At 39.1% G+C, this 20,010-nt stretch overlaps 1 protein-coding gene across 1 annotated transcript; it reads left to right on the top strand.

The window, feature by feature from the left end:
- Positions 1-4,502: 4,502 nt before the first annotated feature.
- Positions 4,503-18,037, top strand: FAM162B (family with sequence similarity 162 member B). The gene is made up of 4 exons (XM_004614003.2): positions 4,503-4,935; positions 5,079-5,187; positions 8,925-9,033; positions 15,590-18,037. The coding sequence occupies exons 1-4, from the start codon at positions 4,764-4,766 to the stop codon at positions 15,686-15,688; spliced, it is 489 nt and encodes a 162-aa protein (XP_004614060.2). The 5' UTR covers positions 4,503-4,763; the 3' UTR covers positions 15,689-18,037.
- The last annotated feature ends 1,973 nt before the right edge of the window (positions 18,038-20,010 follow it).

Below are 20,010 nucleotides of genomic sequence, written 5' to 3'. Positions count from 1 at the left end.
CAGTATCACCAACTCCTGGGCAATGTGCTCAGCTACCAGTTATAGAATGGATGAAATATTGAATAAAATAATAAAATATTTGATAGCATAATAGAAAAAAGAGTAGGCTTTTTTTTTTAAGAGTAGGCTCTTTTCTAAGAATATTATTGGGAAAAGATCAGGTCACATCTGTCATGCACTTACCTGTGTATGAATGTTTACATTCACTCATCCCTTTAGCCAATACATATTTAAAAGCCTATGAATATACAAATCACTATGTCACTATATTATATCCTAGCCATTGTGATGCTCAGAACAAGTAGGGTTTTCTTTTTTTTTTTTTTTTTTTTTTTGCTTTTTGGGTCACACCTAGCGATGCTCAGGGGTTACTCTTGGCTTTGCACTCAGGAATTACTCCTGGCGGTGCTTGGGGGAACCACATGGGATGCCGGGGATAAAACCCGGGTCAGCTGCGTGCAAGGCAAATGCCCTACCCGCTGTGCTATCGCTCCGGCCACAAGTGGGGTTTTCTTGGTTAAGCCGATTTAGTTCTTGATGGCAAAGGCAGATCATATATACATACATACACAGAATGACCATTTCCAAGAAGAAAACAGATAATGAAACAGAGGACTCCAGGCAGCACAGAGGTAAGGGTTTCAGTGTATAGTTACTAGACTTCATCACCTGCAGTATGACTAAGACCACTACTGTCTACTACTGTCCCCACATCACCTGTCATTCTTCTTTGAAGCCGGACATTTCCAGATGTGGAATCATCAGTCAGTTGGGGGGTTACAGCCCTTCAACATTTCTGCAACCCCTGCCTCAATCCAGCACCGAGCACAATACGCTTTGATAACAACAACAGCAACAAACCACTTACACTTTCCATGTAGCCTATATAATAATTTTATTAAAAATCATAAAACCTTTAGAAAAAATAGGGAAGGTGCAGAGAGATAGTATAGCAGTTAGGGTATTTGCACACAGCTGATCTGGATTTTATTCCTAGCATCCCATATGGTCGTCTGAGCACCGCAGGGAGTAATTCCTGAGAGCTGAGCTAGAAATAACCCTAAGCATCCTTGGACATGGCTCCAAAACAAACAAACAAACAAAAAATGTTCCTACTTATAACATTACATCCTACAAAGTAACTAAATGAACTACAGTAAGAGGAAATATAAACCATACTGATTAAAGCAAGCCTTGAAGAAACAAAACTGAATAAATGCACATTAGATGAATCACTGGATTGAAAAACATATATAATAAAGGATAAAGTGAAACTACTAATTAGTAAATAATATCTGTGTGGTGAAGAGATTTCTGCGTATTCACCACTATAACCTGAGAGGCTACCTACAATAGCGCACAGGGGGCACTCAGTTATTTTATTTTAGTTTTTGTTTTGTTTTGGAGCTGCGCCTCATTGTGCCCAGGTTTATTCCTGGTTCTGTGCTCAAGGATCACTCCTGAGAGGATACAGGGGGACCATACAGGGAATGGGAATTGAACTTGGGCTGGCTGTGTGAAAGGCAAGCACCCTCAATATACTTTTCCTCCAGCTTTCAACTAATTGTTTTTCAGTGAACTGTCTTGATTTTTTTTTTAAGTAAACAGATTTTATTTAGAGGCTTTTTGAGGGAAGGAGGAAGGGATAAGTGGAAGAGAGAATAGTAAGAGTAACACGCTCAAGAGAGAATGTGGGCTTCTCCGAGGGTGGAGAGAGCCCTTACATACATCCTAGCACTAGACACGAATGCATGAAAGTACACATCTCAAGATGGGAGATGTGGTCGACACATGTGCTCGGCCACATAGGAGCAAGTGACACATGGGCTCAGGCAGCATATGCGCAAACTGTCTTGATTTTTGTAAGTAGAAAAAGAATGTAAAATAAGTGAATGCAATTAGCAGTTTTTTCTATTAGGTGTCGATTCAAGTTCTGTTTCAATGTGTTCCAATTATTCTAGAACTAAAGAAAATATCTCCCATGCAGCTGTAATTATTTTTTATCAGGCCACTGCCAAACAATGATATTTTAATCCCAGCAGGAATAGAGATAGAATGCAAATTGTTCCTTCTCCCATGACATAAGCCCTTATTATCTTACCCTGAAGTTCTGCAGTACTAAGAAGCTTGAGATAGAAAACCATGTGTAAACGCTTGACATTTGGTTCTCTCCAGGGAAATGAGCTTACTTAGCTAGTTTAATATTCCTTGGGGTGGACCATTTAAGCTGGTTGTTTCTCAGAGATACTTTTCTCTAGCTTTACTGATGATTCTTCTCATTGTTGCAAAAAATAATTAAAAGACATTTCAATAAGGAGGGAAATTTTAGGTAATATATTCCTATAACTATCCAATATTATCCTATGGTAACATAATTTTTCAGGCAGGAATTCTTTCAGTTCATGATGATATGTCACAATCAAAGTATTTCAGCTTAATATAGCTCAAATGGATTTAGGGTTCCATTTTTATTTTTGAATTCCTGCATTCATCTTCTAATTTATTTAACAAATATTTATTAAGTATCTGGTAAGAATTTTTCAGTTGTATCCTGAGGATCTAGTGGTGAATAAGACAGGAAAGCTCTCAACAGAGATTTTCACAAATCAAAATGTCACTGTGTTTTGGGAGTGGTTAAACAAAGAACTTAGAAGAAAGGAAAGAAACTATAACATCTTTTGAATTCTTATGTGCCAGTGACATTTGGAGGATTATCACTAAATATCCTTTCTTACTAGTGCTTTTATAAACCCTACTTTATTTTTCTTACCTACTAATTCCCTCTTGACATTGTTTACCTTTCTATCTCCACCTCTAAGAGGTGACCTTCCTTTAGTAGGTTTATTCACAGATGTTGCATGAGTGAAGTTGACAGATAGGAATTCTAGTTTTATAAATGAGACCAAGACTTCAGTTATTTGCTCATGGTTTTACAATGTTATTCCCCCTTTTCTTCCTTTTGCTGTTGTTGCAGTGATGGGTGAAAGGATTATCTGATTGCAATGCTTGCTCAAAGTTGTACAGTTTACTTTGTTTTTTTGGGGGGTGGGTCACACCCGGCAATGCACAGGGGTTACTCCTGGCTCATGCACTCAGGAATTACTCCTGGCGGTGCTTGGGAGACCATATGGGATGCTGGGAATCGAACCCGGGTTGGCTGCATGTAAGGCAAATGCCCTACCCGCTGTGCTCCAGCCCCAAAGTTGTACAGTTTAGTTGTGCTCACACACAACTTGATTGCTGTGTGTCAGAGATGTGCTTTATTGTGACACTCAGGATCCCCAACAGCAGTGCCCCAGAAGTAGTTTTGTCTGTCGGGCAAAGCAGGCCCTCAAACACTGAACTGTCCTCACCCAATTCTGAACCCTTGCTATTTTTTGTGGAGAGAAGGGATTAGGCCACACCCTGAGGTGCTCTGGTAATACTCCAGGTTCTATGCTCAGGATCTGTGCCTAAATTGATAGCCCTATGCCAGGCAAACACCTTAACCCATATAACTTTCCTTCAGGCCCCCATCCTGTAACTTGTAAGTTACAAATCAGAGGTTTAAGTCTTTTGTTTGTTTGTTTGTTTGCTTGCTTTTTGGGTCACACGCAGCGATGCCCAGGGATTACTCCTGGCTTTGCACTCAGGAACCACTCCCGGCGGTGCTTGGGGGACCATATGGGATACCAGGGATCGAACCCAGGTGGGCCGTGTGCAAGGCTGTGCTATCGCTTGGGCTCCAGAGGTTTAAGTCTTAATGACAAAATTCACGCTCTTTCCACATTAACTCCTATAAATAGATACTACTTTATGGAGGCATTAATTGGATCTCTTTAACACTGAGCAAATGAAGAAATGCTCTAAAGTTATAAAGAAGATAGTGCCTTCCAGAGCATCAAATAAAGAACTGGAAACCCAACTGGAAATGCAATGTAATGTTTGCATGAGGAGCCTGAGACAGGAAAAGTGGGAACTGGGGCTGAAGCTAGGTCCTAAAGAGCATCATCACCTGGCAGGGGCCTGTGGTCCCTGCTATATGCATTAGGCAGAGTAAGAATACTACTTCAAAGTAGACCTCTACCCTGCAAACCTTTTCTCTGACTGATTCCCGCTTCTCATTTAGATCCCAGAGAAAGGTAGTTTCTCTTTGAACCCTTAGTGCTTCCTTGTAGAGGAAAGAGAGTGGAAGGTAGAAGAAAGGGTTATTTTGAAAGGTGACTTTGTGGTCAAAGAAATGAAGAGGAGGAAGGAAAACAAAACTGTGCTAAGGAGTTTGTTTTCTCTTGCAAGGAGAACAAGTTTGGAAGAGAAGGGCGCTAACTTCAAAGAAATCTCCTCTTGGGAAAATAAGAAAACAGTCGAAAGTCCCTCACCATCACTTGGCAAACCTTTGCATTTCTCTGGCCTCGGTTTATAATATTGGGCACCAAACAGTGGCCCCCTGGGGTGAAAGCCGGATGAAAAGGAACATTTTCTACTCGTCACAGAGATCTGCGTGGGAAACGAGCGGCAGGAGCTGTGCAGAAGGCGGCTCGCCCCCACGCTCCGGCTTTTCCCTCTCCAAGCAGGCGGCCCCCTGGGCCGGACCTGGCGAGAGACTCGGCCCCGGAGGTCTTGACTGCTTGGTCCAGGGTCGAGCCGGAGGGCGGGGACCTGGACTCCAGTGCGCTGGCGTCAGAGGCTCCATCCAGCTGCGCTTCCCGAGCTCCCACGGGAGCGCGGGGGACCGCGGTGGGGGCGCGGGCCAGGCGACGGCGGGCGCGGGAAGCGGGCGCAGCATGTTGGCGGCGGTGGGGAGCCTCCTGCGCCCCGGCTTGGGACCCATACTCCGCTGCATCCCGGGGGCGCGTCCCGCAGCTGCGTGGGGCGCGCTGGCGCCTCTCCGTGCCCCGACCGCACCCCGATACAACAGTGGCGGGGCCCCCAGCGGCTCTGGGCCCCAGAGTCCAGGTGAGAGGCGGCTGGGACGCGCCCGGGCGGTTGCGGGCTGCGCCACGGAGCCGGGTGGTGGCGGCCGGGCGAGGGGCGAGCGCGGGGTGGGTCCGTGCGTCTGTCCGTGCGTTCTTCCATCCTGTCCCTTTTTTCGCCCGCAGGGAAGGTTCATCGGGTCCCCGCCGAACTCAAGCCTTCACAATTCGACAAAAAAATTCTGCTGTGGACCGGGCGTTTCAAAGCCCTGGAGGACATCCCGCCCCGGGTCCCGTAAGTGCACGCAGAGCCACAGCCCGGGTGGAAGCGCGCTGCTGGGCGGGTCCTGGCTGGGACATCCCCGTGCTGAGCGCTCCCCGCAGCGAAAGGCGACCGCCGTTTCAGGGTTCTTTCCCGTAACATTTCTGCCACCTAAGTCTGACCCTCACCCTCTTAACCAGACCTTGGGCATCTCTAGGGGGAAGAGGGCGGGGGTGGGAGTCCTTGAAGTGAAAACGCTGAGTCCAGCGGGGAGGGCTTGCCTTACACGCGGGCGATTTGGGTTCGATCCCCAGCATCACATTTGGTGCCTAAGCCTCCCTGAGCACAGAGTCAGGAGTATGCCCTGAGCACCGCTGGGCGTGCTCCCCCCGGAACCACTAAATAAAGAAAAGCAGAGAAAACGCAGAAATTTGTTGGACAGTTCCACCAGAAAGGAGTAGTGGAGCAGTTAGATTAAACAGAGGGCACCCCAGCAGACTGAGGAGCTCCAAAGACGGGACGAGGAGACGCTATGCCCTTTGCTCCGTCCAAGTAAGGGGTCCCTGGCCATGGATCTTGAGAGGTCAGTTTACTTTCCGGGAAGAAGCTGAGCGACCCTCTGTACCCGGGGAGAAGGAAGCCTGGCAGAGCCTCCAGCGCAGCTGCTGCTCTCACTCTGGGATCCAGAGGAGCATCCGTGGTGCCTGTGCCCTCTCTCTCCCGGGTCCCAAACCTGTGATTAGAGCTTCGCGAAATGATAAAACTCAAGCTAATAAGATCAGTTCCAGGGCAACTAACTTGGGGGTGAGATGGAGCTGGGACGTAAACGTCCCAGTAAAATCGGTCTTGTGTTTTTGGGTTTTTTGTCCCCCCCCCGCCCTCCCCACTGTTCTTAAAAATAAGGAAACAGAGCTATAAGTGTCAGGGATTTGAGATATTGTCTATTTTTACAGACTAGAATCAATGGCTATTAGAGTTTCGTGGTAACTGGGTTTTCATCTTGTTTTGCATATTTTGCCTACAGTAATGTTGCATTTTAGTATATCACTTACCAAAAGTACCTCAAATAAATGGGAAAAACCGTGGTTGAGACTGTTCACCCAGTGAATTCTCAATTATTTTTATTCCTTTTTGGAATCAACTTCTTTGATGAGGAATGGGTGTGGAATTTGAAGTTGGTTTCAACATGTATTTAATATTATAAAACATATTTTTACTCTAAGATTTGTGGACTAAAAAAACTACAAACAGCCGGAAGCCACAAGTTACCCTAAAAAGGTCCTTATTATCATAAGTCCAATTTCGCATTGATGCCCTAGGATTTTATGCATTTTGTAAAATGAAAATAAATAAAAACAACAACCTGAGGCTGTGAGAGAAAAAATTTTAAATGTGAAGTCAATACAGTCTAAATTAATACAATTAAAGCTTGTCAAGAAACACTATAGTCAGAACTGCATTTAGAGCTACATGTGATAAGCCACTCATTTTACACAAAAAATGTTTTCTTTGTGATGAAGGTAAAAAGAATTATTACAAATAGAAGACTTTAACTTTACACACTAATCCTAAGAAAAGTATTGTAGTTTAGATGAAATGCTTCTTTTCATCTTGTTATTTTCTCGAATGTTTTGGGTATTATTATTTAGGAGACAGATTACTACTAAATTAAGTGTAAACAGCTTTAATTTTTTACTCTTAATGGACCTATAATTAACAAATTGACCTATAATTTTTGCACCATACACTTATGTTAATAAAGTGTACACTGTTTTTCAGTGGTAAACCAATTTGGTGTAACAAATCAAAGCCAGATGGGTGGATAAAAAGATCAGATCTTTTAGCTCCATCTGGAATAAAGGTCAATAATAGATATAATCTAATAATGTAATCATAATCACCTATTTGCAACTAACATCTTATAACATGCATCACTCTTCCTAACATTAAGGAAAACAGGCAACATAAATTGTTTTCTGCACTCTTTCAACTAATAGAACAGTTAAGAGAAAAGTTTTTCATTTTAAAGAGAAATACCAAGGTTTTTTTTGGAGTATTTTTCAAAAAAATTTAATTACATTAAATATACACTGCAAAATGCATTCCCCAAAGTATGCTTTCAGGATGTCTTTATAAATTTGTTTCATATTATTGCAAACTGTTAATTTAAGTATAAAGTCATGATTACTTCTATGCATTTTCATGTTACTAAAATCTTGTACCATTTGATAAAAAATTCTATTAATAAATTAGACTTCCCACTATAGACTGACCATTATTCAAGCACATAAAATTTCAAAATAACTAGAAAATGAAATTGCTTAGTCAAATTATGATTTTGATCCTTTTTTAAAAACTTCATGCAAAAATCATGAACACTGTCAGAAAATTTTTATAGGAATATTCTCAAAAATGTTTCATAAGTTCTTTAATACAGCTAGGATGGGAGGAGGCAAGAAGAGATTGGGAGATTACAAATATAGAAATTGAATTTCTTAAATTAACTTGCTCAAAACTGAAAGGAGAGGCTACTTTGTAACACAGGAACACATGTTTAAGTCATAAACATGCATATGCTTAAATTCTTACCTTTTCCCTTAGTAGTGGAAAAATTATGGAGAGTTAGGCAATATCATTTAAAATTTTGAGCAGTTAGAAATAATATACTGCACTTTGGTTTCATAGTGACCAACATTAATTGCACTGTAGTGCTGTAGCACTGTCGTCCTGCTGTTCATCAATTTGCTCGAGCGGGCACCAGTAAGGACACCCATCCCTCCACCAGTGCATATTCCCCACCACCAATATCCCGGGTGTACCCCCCTTTTCGAACCCTCCTCCTGCCTCTATGGCAGACAATATTCCCCATACACTCTCTCTACTTTTGGGCATTATAGCTTGCCACACAGACACTGAGAGGTCAGCATGTTTGGTCCATTATCTACTTTCGGCATGTATCTCCCATCCCAACTGGTTCCTCCAGCCATCATTTTCTTAGTGATCCCTTCTCTATTCCATCTGCCTTCTCCCCTCTGCTCATGAAGCAATCTTCCAGCTATGGGGCAATCCCCCTGTCCCTTGTATCTACTGTCCTTGGGTGTCAGCCTCATGTGATGCTACCCTACACTCCACAAATGAGTGCAGTCCTCCTATGTTTGTCCTTGTCTTTCTGGCTCATTTCACTTAGCATGATACTCTCCATGTTTATCTATTTGTAAGCAAATTTTGTGACTTCATCTCTCCTAAAAGCTGCATAGTATTCCATTGTGTAGATGTACCAAAGTTTCTTTGACTTGTTACTGTTTTTGGCATACCAAATATGCCACGGGTAGCTTGCCAGGCTCTGCCATGCAGGCAAACAGTAACAGTAACAGTAACAAACATTAATTAAATTAGAAAATTACTGTTTTTGAAGTGGGTGGGTGAAAAAGTAGGTTTGAAGCTGGCACCTTTAGATCTTTTATATCTTGTTTGTCTTCCAGAAATGTGTAGGATATTTAGATAACAAATCATTGTCTATTACACCAGTAATAAAACCATACTACTTTTTTTTGTTTTTGTTTTGCTTTTTGGGTCACACCCGGCGATGCTCAGGGGTTACTCCTGGCTCTGCCCTCAGGAATTACTCCTGGTGGTTTTCGGGGGACCATATGGGATGCTAGGAATCGAACCCGGGTGGGTTGCATGCAAGGCAAATGCCCTACCTGCGTGCTATCACTCCAACCCCATATTACTTTTATATTATTAACAAAGTACACATCTTGATTTAGACCAGAAATGATAGATGCTGCAAGAAACAAAGCTCGAGTGAAAGCTTGTTACATAATGATTGGACTCACCATTATTGCCTGTTTTGCCGTGATAGCATCAGCCAAAAGGGTGAGTACTTCTTTGAAATACAGACTTGTGAATTTAAGAAACATTAGGATTTTGCTCTCAGTTCCAGAGTATTGCTGTTTCTATATGAGAACAATATTTGTTTTAGAAACCTGGGGCCACTCACCTATAGATACAAATTGCAAAAAGACTTGTCCCTAGAAATTTGAGTTATTGAATTAACTCTTTGGCCAGTAGTATAGTATTTTACAAACTCATTGGCAAAAGATTGATTCCACTGAAAAACAAAATAAAAATAGGACTGTTTACAGCTTGGTTAAAATTTGCATAGAAGCAAAAATTTGAAGTGTAAAAATTACTCAGACAAATCATCCCTAAAATCAGTGTTTCTCATCCGTTTTCCAACCGTGGATTTCCAACCCTTCCAATCTTCTTTTTCTGTCACCCCCCTTTCCTGCAAGGTGGCTCGTAGTTTTATACTGTGCCCCTCTACTCAGTTTTTAACCTCAGTGGACCCCCTTGGAACATACTGGTTGGCCTACATGGGACATATAGGCCCAGATGAGAAATGCCACCTTACTTCATGAATTCAGTTAGTTGTTGTATAGTATTATGAAATAGAAATGCAAAAACCAGAGTGATCACCAAGGCTTAGTCTTTATTCTCTCTATATTTTGTGTCATCTTTCCATGCTATCTCCAGGGTGGTACATTCTATTTGATGTCTCAGCTAATGAAATTAAGAGCTGATTCCACCCTTAATCTTGTTTTTTGTCTCTCTAGATTCTTTGTCTGCTAGTCACTTTTTATCACAGAGCAGCCCCCAAATATTGAAGACACCTAACATAGTCTTTGAGTCTTATTTCTTCAGTCTTAATTTCTTTATTCTTAATCAGGCCTCTTTCTTTTGGAACCCTTCTTTGGATACACACCAGTTGTGAGTGTCCTTCTTTATTGTGGCACTACAAATGAGTATATTTGAAGGTGACTATAACCTTCTTCTTTATGAATATTGCATTTCAGTAGTGCAACTGGAGTTGAAATTGGATTTTGGTAGGCATGTCACACAGAATTGATGGGTTGGATTCTTACATCTTCACTATCCACTATTAGCTAATTACTGTTCTTCCTTTACTCCGCAGGTTAAGAGTATTGAATTCAATATTTATCTCAAAGGGACTTGAATAACTCAAAGTCTACTCATGTTATACACAAATTTGTTCATATCTGTTAACATAGCAAAGAACTATTTTGAAACTATTCCTATAAAATGGGGTAAAGCTTTACTTTACTTTGTTTTACTTTTTACTAGCTTTACTTTCAGTAAAGTATTTACTGAAAACTTAAACGTAGAAACAAAATTTTTTATTTCTTGAGTTTTATACTACATAGGCAAAAAGAATTGTAAACCAAAGTTGTTGATTCTGTATTTCCAACAACAACAAAAATCTTACTAATTGGAAAGTAATTTACATAAAATATATCTGAAATAGCTCACTCATAAATCACGTTAAAATAATGGTTTCCAGACTGGAAGTCATAATTCTCAAAATTCAGTACATATGACTTAGGGCTAGAGAGATACTCAATTGGCAAAGCTCATACTTTGTGCATGGGAGGTCCATATTTTAACCCTGGTAGTGCATGGTTACCTGAGAGACTCCTGGGAGTGACACCTGAGCAAAGAGCTTGGAATAGCACCCCAGAACTACAGGATCTACCCCCCAAAATCTGAAAAATCAGAAGCATATAGTTTATCAGCAAATTGACACAATTACGTTTTATTCTAACATGAAATGTTAGAATAATTTTAGAAATGTGATTAAACTTGAAAGAGCCTCTTCATTGTAGATGAAAATTCATATTTTAAATTTAACTCTATAAAGAAGCAAAAATAACTGGCTAAAGTAGCAGCTAATAACTGAGTTCTTATTAAGGGCACCAGTTAAAGCATCATTTTATTTTTTCTAAATTTGTAATAGGAAACACACTGATTAATAAACATTAAGAGAGTAAATATTTTTGAGCACCTGACAAATCCCAGGAATTATGCTTGTTCCTATGACACAGTGACCAAGAAATCTGTCATTTATCTATAGCAGGGAAAATTAATAGTGATCAATAAATGACTAAATTTAAAAGTCATTATAAATGTAAAGGAAAACAATGTTAAAATATTGAGTAAGCACAAGCCCATTTTAGATAAAATGTTCGGGGAAATATTTCTAAATAGTTACGTCACTATGGCAAAGGAAGGGACAGCAATTAAAGCCTACACATCATGAAGAGTTTGATGAATCAAAAAAGTAGAAATTAGAAAAGAATAGTGTGACTGGAGAATAAGAACAACAAGAAGAGAGTATGAAACAGGAAGGATGCAAATAGAGCCTGGTCTCACAGGCCATTGCCAAGTTTGGATTATACTTAAACATGCTGGGGATCCAATGGATAAAAATTTAAAAAAAATTTTACTCTGATACTCTCCATCAATTAGAAAAGAGAACAGAGGCAAGGACATTACTTAAATAGCAACCACATATATACACACAAAGATATTTAGGAGTAAATTTTAAAACTGTGAGAAATCTACTTGGAGAAGCCTTGTACTTGAGGTAAGGGAGAGGGTGGGGTGGTTTCTGAAGCAGTGCTCAGAGGACCTGGGACCACTCTCTGTGATAACTGGCCTAGCCATGCAGGGCTGAGGTTCAATGTTCTGTCTGGTGATGAAGAGTTACTTATGCCCAATGGTGCTGAGGATAACCAGGACTGGCTACATGCAGTGCTAATGGAGGAACCATATGATACCAGCATTCACACTTGGACCTGTGCATGCAAAATAGGGATTTAAGCCCTTCGAACTATCTACATGGACTAGAGAAAACTTAACACATGACCATTGGACAAAAGAAGACTTGACCCAAGAAACACTATGATCTTGAATATCAACACTCAACGATGGCACGCTGGGGCTGGAGACAGAGTGCTGGGGCTGGGTAGAGTGCTAGCCTTGCACGTGGCCACCCAGGTTCTATCCTTAGCATCCCATATGATTTTTCAAGCCCCACCAGGAGTGATCACTAAGTGCAGAGACAGGAGAAAGCCCTGAGCACCAGTTGTTGTGGCCCCAAAACAAAAACAAAAACTAATAAATCAATAAAGATGCCATTGTTTTTTAAAATTTATAAGCTGATATGATTATAAGCTACAAAAAGAATATGATTAGTTTCAAAAGTGAAAAGACTTTCTCTAAAATTAATGTAAAAAGAAAAATATACCAAAGTACAGTACTAAGGAACTGTAGAGCCAGTTCTACAGGATACAAACAATAGCAGTAATTAAATAGTATAGACACATTGCTAGACTAGAAGTCATGACAGAATAGTATTCATAAAGTAGCCCATTACTGGTATGGAACAGGTGAGGTACTGGCAGTTCTGAATATGAATGGAAAAAGATTAATTAATCAACAAATGATACTGGGCTATCAAAACTGTTTCTATTGCATCAAAAGAGATTGAAACTAAATGTAAGACTTAGACATTTATTTATGTTTTTAATTAATTTATTTTTTAATTAGTGAATCACTGTGAGGGTACAGTTACAGATTTATACATTTTTGTGCTCATGTTTCCCTCATACAATGTTTGAGAACCCATCCCTTCACCAGTGCCCATTCTCCACCACAAATAAACCCAGCATCCCTCCCACCCCCCTCAATCCCATCTCCCCCCACCCCACCCTGCCACTGTGGCAGGGTATTCCCTTTTGTTCTCTCTCTAATTAGGTGTTGTGGTTTGCAGTAGGGGTGTTGAGTGGCCATTGTGTTCAGTCTCTAGTCTACTTTCAGCATGCATCACCCTTCCCCCACATGGCCTCCAACCACATTTTACTTGGTGTTCCCTTCTCTATCTGAGCTGCCCTCTCCCCAGAATGTGAGGCCAGCTTCTAAGCTATGGAGTCAACCTCCTGGTACTTATTTCTACTATTATTCTTGGGTGTTAGTCTCCTACTCTGTTATTCTATATTCCACAGATGAGTGCACTCTTTCTATAAGACTTAGACATTTAAGTACAAAGTCATGGAAGTACTAGAAAAAAAGTTTAGAAAGTTACTTTTTTCTAATCTTTGTTCTAAGTATGGAATAAAACCCAGAAGTGTATACAAATGATGATAAATTTAATTTCATAAATTTTAAAAACTCTGCTTGACATAAAATATCGTAACTTCCATTACTACCATAAAATACCATAACTTCCTACTTCACAGGGAGAATCGGCGCAGAGGAGAGGTGTCCACTCACCGCATGACTGTTTATTCTGACTTTCTACCTACACCATGTTGCTCTTGCTCCATACTAGAAGCATCTTAGTGATTGAGCAAGACCCATTCCATTTCCTTTCCAAGGAATCCATTCCAGAAATTCTCTAGTTTATATCTTCACCCTTGATGTTCTCTATTTTATGAGATAACTTTATAGAACACCCTTGATGTTCTCTATTAATTACCCATGCCCGTGAAAACAACAACAACAAAAAAACAAACACCAAAACTTTTCTTGGTTATACTACTATGCCATTTCCTAAGGCAGGTCTTTTCAGTAGCATTGTCTACAGATGTACATTGTCTACAAATTGTCTTCAATTTCCCGCCACTCATTCTCTTTCTGATCAAGGTTTTGTCCTAATTACTCTACCAAGCTGCTGTATGTGATATACATGATTTTAATTTATCAGTTGATATTAAGGGTACCTATAATTTTTTTCCCTAGATTCCTCAGCATTTACCACAACTGTTCTCTCCCTCCCTTTTTAACTTATAATAAATTGTATTTTGTATATGAAAACATTTTAACTTTCCCTAAATTTATTAGTACAGAAAATATAACTTTTCTGTATTAATATTTTATATTAATATTCATATTGATATGTTATATTTATGTATTATGTTAAGAAGTGTATTTTATACATAATTGAAATGATTATTAAAATCTTTGCAATTTTGTCTATGATCACCATAAATTGAAATGTTTACCACACTTTGCTATATGGAATCAGTTGCAGAAATATGACCTTACATGTGATTTATAAACCATGGCAATTTTGTCTACCAATGTTAAAGTTTTTGATGAAATTCCAGTAATTCCTTATATCCCTGCTGTCCATCAACTACTTATTTATTAGAAAATTGTTTTCTAGTTTGTATTATATGGAGTCTTTAGTAGTCTGTAAATTGTGCACATGATGATCTAAATATGCCATTTTATCCTTGGCAGAAAAATCACAAACAAAAGAAAACATTTTAATTCATTTACAGTGCTGAAAACACTATATCCTAGTGTTCTGCAGTCAAACATCACTCAGAATACCTCCAAAAAAGATGGAACCTTTACATCTCAATACACTTATTATTAAATATTCATAGAGGTTTTCCTACTTTTTTCAAGATCAAATGTTCTAATATTTCTTCCTTTAACTTAGTGGACAGTAATAGTTCCCACTCTACTTGCAGTCAGTTTGGCACTACATTTGGCTGTGTGGGTGCTGATAAACATGTTTTGACAGGTCACCCAACAATTCTAATTAACAAATATTTACTTCCTCTAAATATTTTCCTTCCTGCTAATTTTACTCAGGCTTTTAGTCTACTAGAATTGAAGAAACATATTCATATTGGGTATAATACATATCTGTATAAATACACATATGTATATCGATAATGGTCTCCTACTGAGTATAAATTACTACTCTACCAGAATTCTGGCTTTGGGGTAGGTAGCCTGTTTGTCTTTTACAAGCTTGAAAGAAAATACTGATTGTGCACATGGAAAAAAAATCGTTGTAAATGGATACAAGACACTAGGATCGACTAATGTGACCAAGTAAACAGTTTACTTCCTGTTTGTTGAGAAGTGTACTCCTTCCACAGGAGTACTTAGAAACTAGTGAAATAAGAGAATTGGCATCAGTTTTGTATTTTTTTAAAAAACATTGTCCCTTGGTTCTTACAACACTGCCACATTCCTATATTTTCTCTGCTGGCCATTCCTAAAATTTCCCTACAGGTTCTTCCCATTTTTGGGCCCTCTTAATAATGTAATGGTACCATGGTTCAATCCTTGTCCTCCTATATTCTTCACTTTTGGGTATGTTATCAGCTTTTATGGCTTTAAATATACTCTGTAATCCACTGACTAGGAAATGTAAATATCCCAGCTGATTTCCTCTCCTCTGGCCTAGATACCTTTTCAGTTCCAGTCCTATTCATGTCTTTTGAGTTTTTCCCTATTTCTGATACCTGAGAATTTTTCTTGATTTTGAACTTATTTCTTTATGTGAATATAACTTTGTCATGCATTTCATCCAACAAACATGTCTGTGTGTGCTGAGAGGGTGGGGATAATTTCTGACACCCCATCTACCTGTTAACTGGAGTCTAGCAAACCAGGTAACTTTTTTTCTATATCATAGCATCATTTTTGGATACGGTTTGTGATATGTTTTCAGTTGTTCGTCCTTTCCATTTTTAGACAATCTGTACTATGTCAATCAAAAACATATTTTCCTCCAGAGTCACAAATGTTTTGTTTTGCTTTTTTGAAGGCTGTAGAACGACATGAATCCTTAACAAGTTGGAACCTGGCAAAGAAAGCTAAGTGGCGTGAAGAAGCTGCATTGGCTGCACAGGCTAAGGCTAAATGATATTCTAAGTGGCAAAGAGTTCATCAGAATATCATCACTATTCTCAGCAACAAAAATACATTTGCAAAAGAGAATATTTAACAATTTTTTTCTGCCATGGTTTTATTTTGGTGACAAGTAGTTTAATCTTTTTTTGCTATTTAGTAAACTTTATTTTGAGGTATAACACACGAATACACACTGCTTGATGGAGTGTGTGGAACCACTGGCTAGGTCAAGCATAGGAACAGCAGAGTAACAGTAGCACTCTAGAAACATCCTTCCAGCCTTCTCTGTTAACACTCTCCAAAAGGTGGCCATTGTTCTGGGCTTTATCACAATATCCTGCCTTTTTCTAAGATACTACTTTACATAAATGAAACTATGCAAAATGTGCTTGTGTGGATTCTTTCTCTCAATATATTTCTGAGAACATTGTTCATTTTCACTGCATAAGATCATTCTTTTGCATGACTGTATCACAAATGATCAGAATATTTGACTCAGTTTTAGCAATTAATGACAATGCAAAAGGAGCACTCTGTGCATGTCATTAAAATTATATTGAAATGAAACCAGAAAGATAATACAGCTAGTAAAGTTCTTGCTTTGCATGCAACCCATCTGGGTTTTATTCCTGTCACCTCATATGATCCCTTAAGTAACACCAGGAGTGATTCTTGAGCACAAAGCTAGAAGTAAGTCCTGAGCACAGCTGGATATGGTCCTAAAACAACAATAATAAGAAAGAAAGAAAGCTGAACTAAATCACTATGGGCTCTAATTTTAACCAAAGTTGTGCAATGCTTGGTGAATGGATAGCCCTTTTGGTTATTCTTTTCATACTCTGCAAGCTACCGAGAGTATCCCACCAACATGGCAGAGCCTGGCAAGCTCCTGGTGGCGTATTTGTTATGCCAAAAACAGTAACAACAAGTCTCACAGTAGAGACGTTACTGGTGCCCACTCGAGCAAACCGATGAACAATGGGAGGATAGTGCTACAGTGCTAGTCTGCAACCAGGTGAAACTACTTTGAACGGTTTATAAAGCAACAATTACTAATTTCAAAGCCTATTGTAAAGTGCTAAAGTACTAAAATAATAATTTGAAAAGCAATTTTTTAAAGCACTGTAGTTCCATTGTTCATCGATTTGCTTGAGCGGGCGTCAGTAACGTCTCCATTGTGAGACTTCTTGTTACTGTTTTTCACATATCGAATATACATACCACAGGTAGCTTGCCAGGCTCTGCCGTGCAGGTGGGATACTCTGGGTAGCTTGCCGGGCTCTCCAAGAGAGACGAAGGAATCGAACCCGAGTTGGTCGCGTGCAAGGCAAATGCCCTACCTGTGGTGCTATCGCTCTAGTTCATTTTTAAAAGAATATTAAACATTAAAGAAAATGGTTTAATGCTTTCAAAACTTGTTTGCATCCAAAACAACTTCAAAATGATCTCTTCTTGCATTTTTGATATCTGTAATTTTTAACCAGAAATGCAGGTAATTGGGAAGATATAATTTCTATCATAAACTTAAAACTACATAATTAGCTCTCAACACTTTATAATTTTGATAAAAGCCAGCCTATCTAATGAGCTGTCAAACTTAACTTTTTGTTAGACAGTCTGTGATTTGAAAATGAAAATGTTAATATGTGTGGCTATGATGCTAACCTCCCCTCTGAACTAAACTCTACAATTCATCAAGAAAACATGAAGCACTGTTTCCCAATCAACCTAGATATTGGCCCTTTGAACATTTTATACAGTGGATCTCTCTGCTTCGCCCAAGTGGAACTTCTCAGAATTTCATCTTGAGTTATTGACTTTTCACACAGGGTTTTACCCAATAGAACAAAGCCCAAATAAGACTCAGAATGGGTGAGATATTTGTTTGTTTTTGTACAACACTACAAAGGATTATGATTATGAGAATAAAGATAACTATAGCATGCCACAGGCTATCAGGCTATCCTGAACAGAACAGTTTTAAGAAAGAGTATATACAGAGTTAGACCAATTCCCTGAGAACTACTTATTCTGTATGTTTTCTTAAAAGTCGTGTGTGTGTGTGTGTGTGTGTGTGTGTGTGTGTGTGTGAGCACCTGCATGCACAGGGTGGGGATGCCTCTATCCAGGAGATCCAGGAACTGAACCTGAAAGTCTTTGTTTAAAAAATTTTCCCAAACATTTGAAGATTCCCCAAATTTTCTACGAGAGTATATAGACTATTAAAATAAAACGTTTGTAGCACTGTAGCACTGTTGTCCCATTGTTCATCCACTTCAAAACATTTGCTCATCATCCAGTCCAAAACATTTGTAAAAATGAATGTATAGTGACTTCCATTTCTGGCTAGATGGAAAACTGAATGTCCTAGAGCAGTTTCTCATTCAGTACTGAGCTAAAAATTCTGGATGAAATATTTTCCTAAGTGCCTTTAAAAATACTTGGCTAAGTTACCCACACACTCGGGCCGAGCTTCAAGTACAAGAGAATGTACTCGTGGACCTCGAGGCTGCAAATAAGGCACTTCCTACCCATTCTCCATAAGTACCACAGCACATTTGATGGCGTTCAAATAGTAGGCAACAAATCATAGAGGGAAATATATATATGCATATAGTTTCATATATATGAATATATGAAAGCTCACATCACTCAACCTTTAACAACATGTAAGTGATATTCTAAAGAATGTCTTAATGACCCATACCAAAACAGAACAATCTTCACAGCGTCTCCTCTATAAGAAAAAAACAAAACTTGGCTAAGCTGTTTGAAAAATAAGGATTTTTATTATAGGCAGTTATATAGTAAGTTAAAATCTGGTCTTTAATCTTACCAGATGCTGCTATCTGCCATGAGGTCTAACCTAAATGATTACATGCTATGGAAAATAGACACAAGGCGTGCAAAAGCTGAAATGATGAGCTGGAAAGCTCAACATAAAGCCAGAATTCCAGAAAATGACACCCAGAGGATAGGATAGGGTTTAGTGGTGACAGTAGTTATGTCTATACCAGACACAGTTTTATCAAGCTGAACAAGCAGCTTATGTGTGTATGTATACTTCTGTACATATATATGTATATATATACACACATTTATACACACATCATCTATATGTTCATACATATCTTATTTATTTATTTTTTTATTTTCATTATTATATGTTTGGCTCTTTTGGTCTTATCTTTTTTTAAATTTTTATTATATCACCATGTGGAAAGATACAGTTTTCAGGTTTATGTCTCAGTTATACAATATTCAAACACCATCCCTTCACCAGTGCCCATATTCCACCACCAGAATCCCCAGTGTACCCCCCCGCCCCCCATCCCCCACTGTATAACTGATGAATTTCACTTCATTTTCTCTTTACCTTGATTACGTTCCATATTGCAAAACAAAACTCACTATTGTTGTTGGAGTTTCCCCCCAAGAAAGACAGCCTTACTAAGGAAGCATTTGATAATTGGTTTTCCATTAAAAGATTTTATGTTTTCAGTTTTTAGAAAAGGTCGCGCGGCCGTGCGGTTCGGATGTGTTCCAGTCCCGCAACCCGGAGCCGTGTTAGTTGCTGCTCAGTGTCGCCAGGGCTCCATTTGGAGAAGGCATCCCAGCTGTACCTCCTCCGTCTGGATCCCTGGTGTTGTTGGCCCGGATTCCGGTCCGGAGCATTTCTCCGGCCGCGTTGCTCACCAGACTGCCTGGCCTCCTCTCTGTTCAGTGTGGCCCATACATATCTTACTTAAAGGAATTTATTTAATTTCCAGTATAGGCTGTCAAATCAGAATTTATTTGGTAGGCCAGCAAGTTGGGAAGTCTCTAGCTAGAGCTAAAGTTAGATAAGAGAGAAACTTTCTCAATTTTGCTCAACAGAATTCATCAGTTGATTGGATGAAGATCACCCATATTTTAAAGGATATCATCTTTACTTAAAGTGAACTGACTGTAGATATAAATTTTATATCTGTAAGATATAAAATATGAAAGATAAAAATATAAAGACATAAAATTTTATATCTATAAGATTTACAGAATAAACTCAATGCAACTTTTAGTATCTAAGTAGTACTCCAGCACCATCCAAACTGATACATAAACTCAATTATCACAGTGCCTTAAAGGAAAAAAAACGATGGGGAGAGAAAGACAGGGGATCACTTACCGTCATCTTCAGATCCAAATGAAAGGTAGGAGAAAACCCTTAATGAATATCTAGCCACAAGTCTGCATTTGGGGCCATCCTTCAACCCCCCAATGAACATAACCAAATAATCTGATTAACAATGCTTACCTAAGGACCTACTGAGGGAATAGTATTCTAGATTGTAGTAA

The sequence above is a fragment of the Sorex araneus genome, chromosome 4 (genome assembly GCF_027595985.1).
Source record: "Sorex araneus isolate mSorAra2 chromosome 4, mSorAra2.pri, whole genome shotgun sequence".
In the NCBI taxonomy this organism is placed as follows: Eukaryota; Metazoa; Chordata; class Mammalia; order Eulipotyphla; family Soricidae; genus Sorex; species Sorex araneus.
The sequence above is the reverse complement of the archived record's forward strand: the minus strand, read 5'-3'. Positions and strand labels throughout refer to the sequence as shown.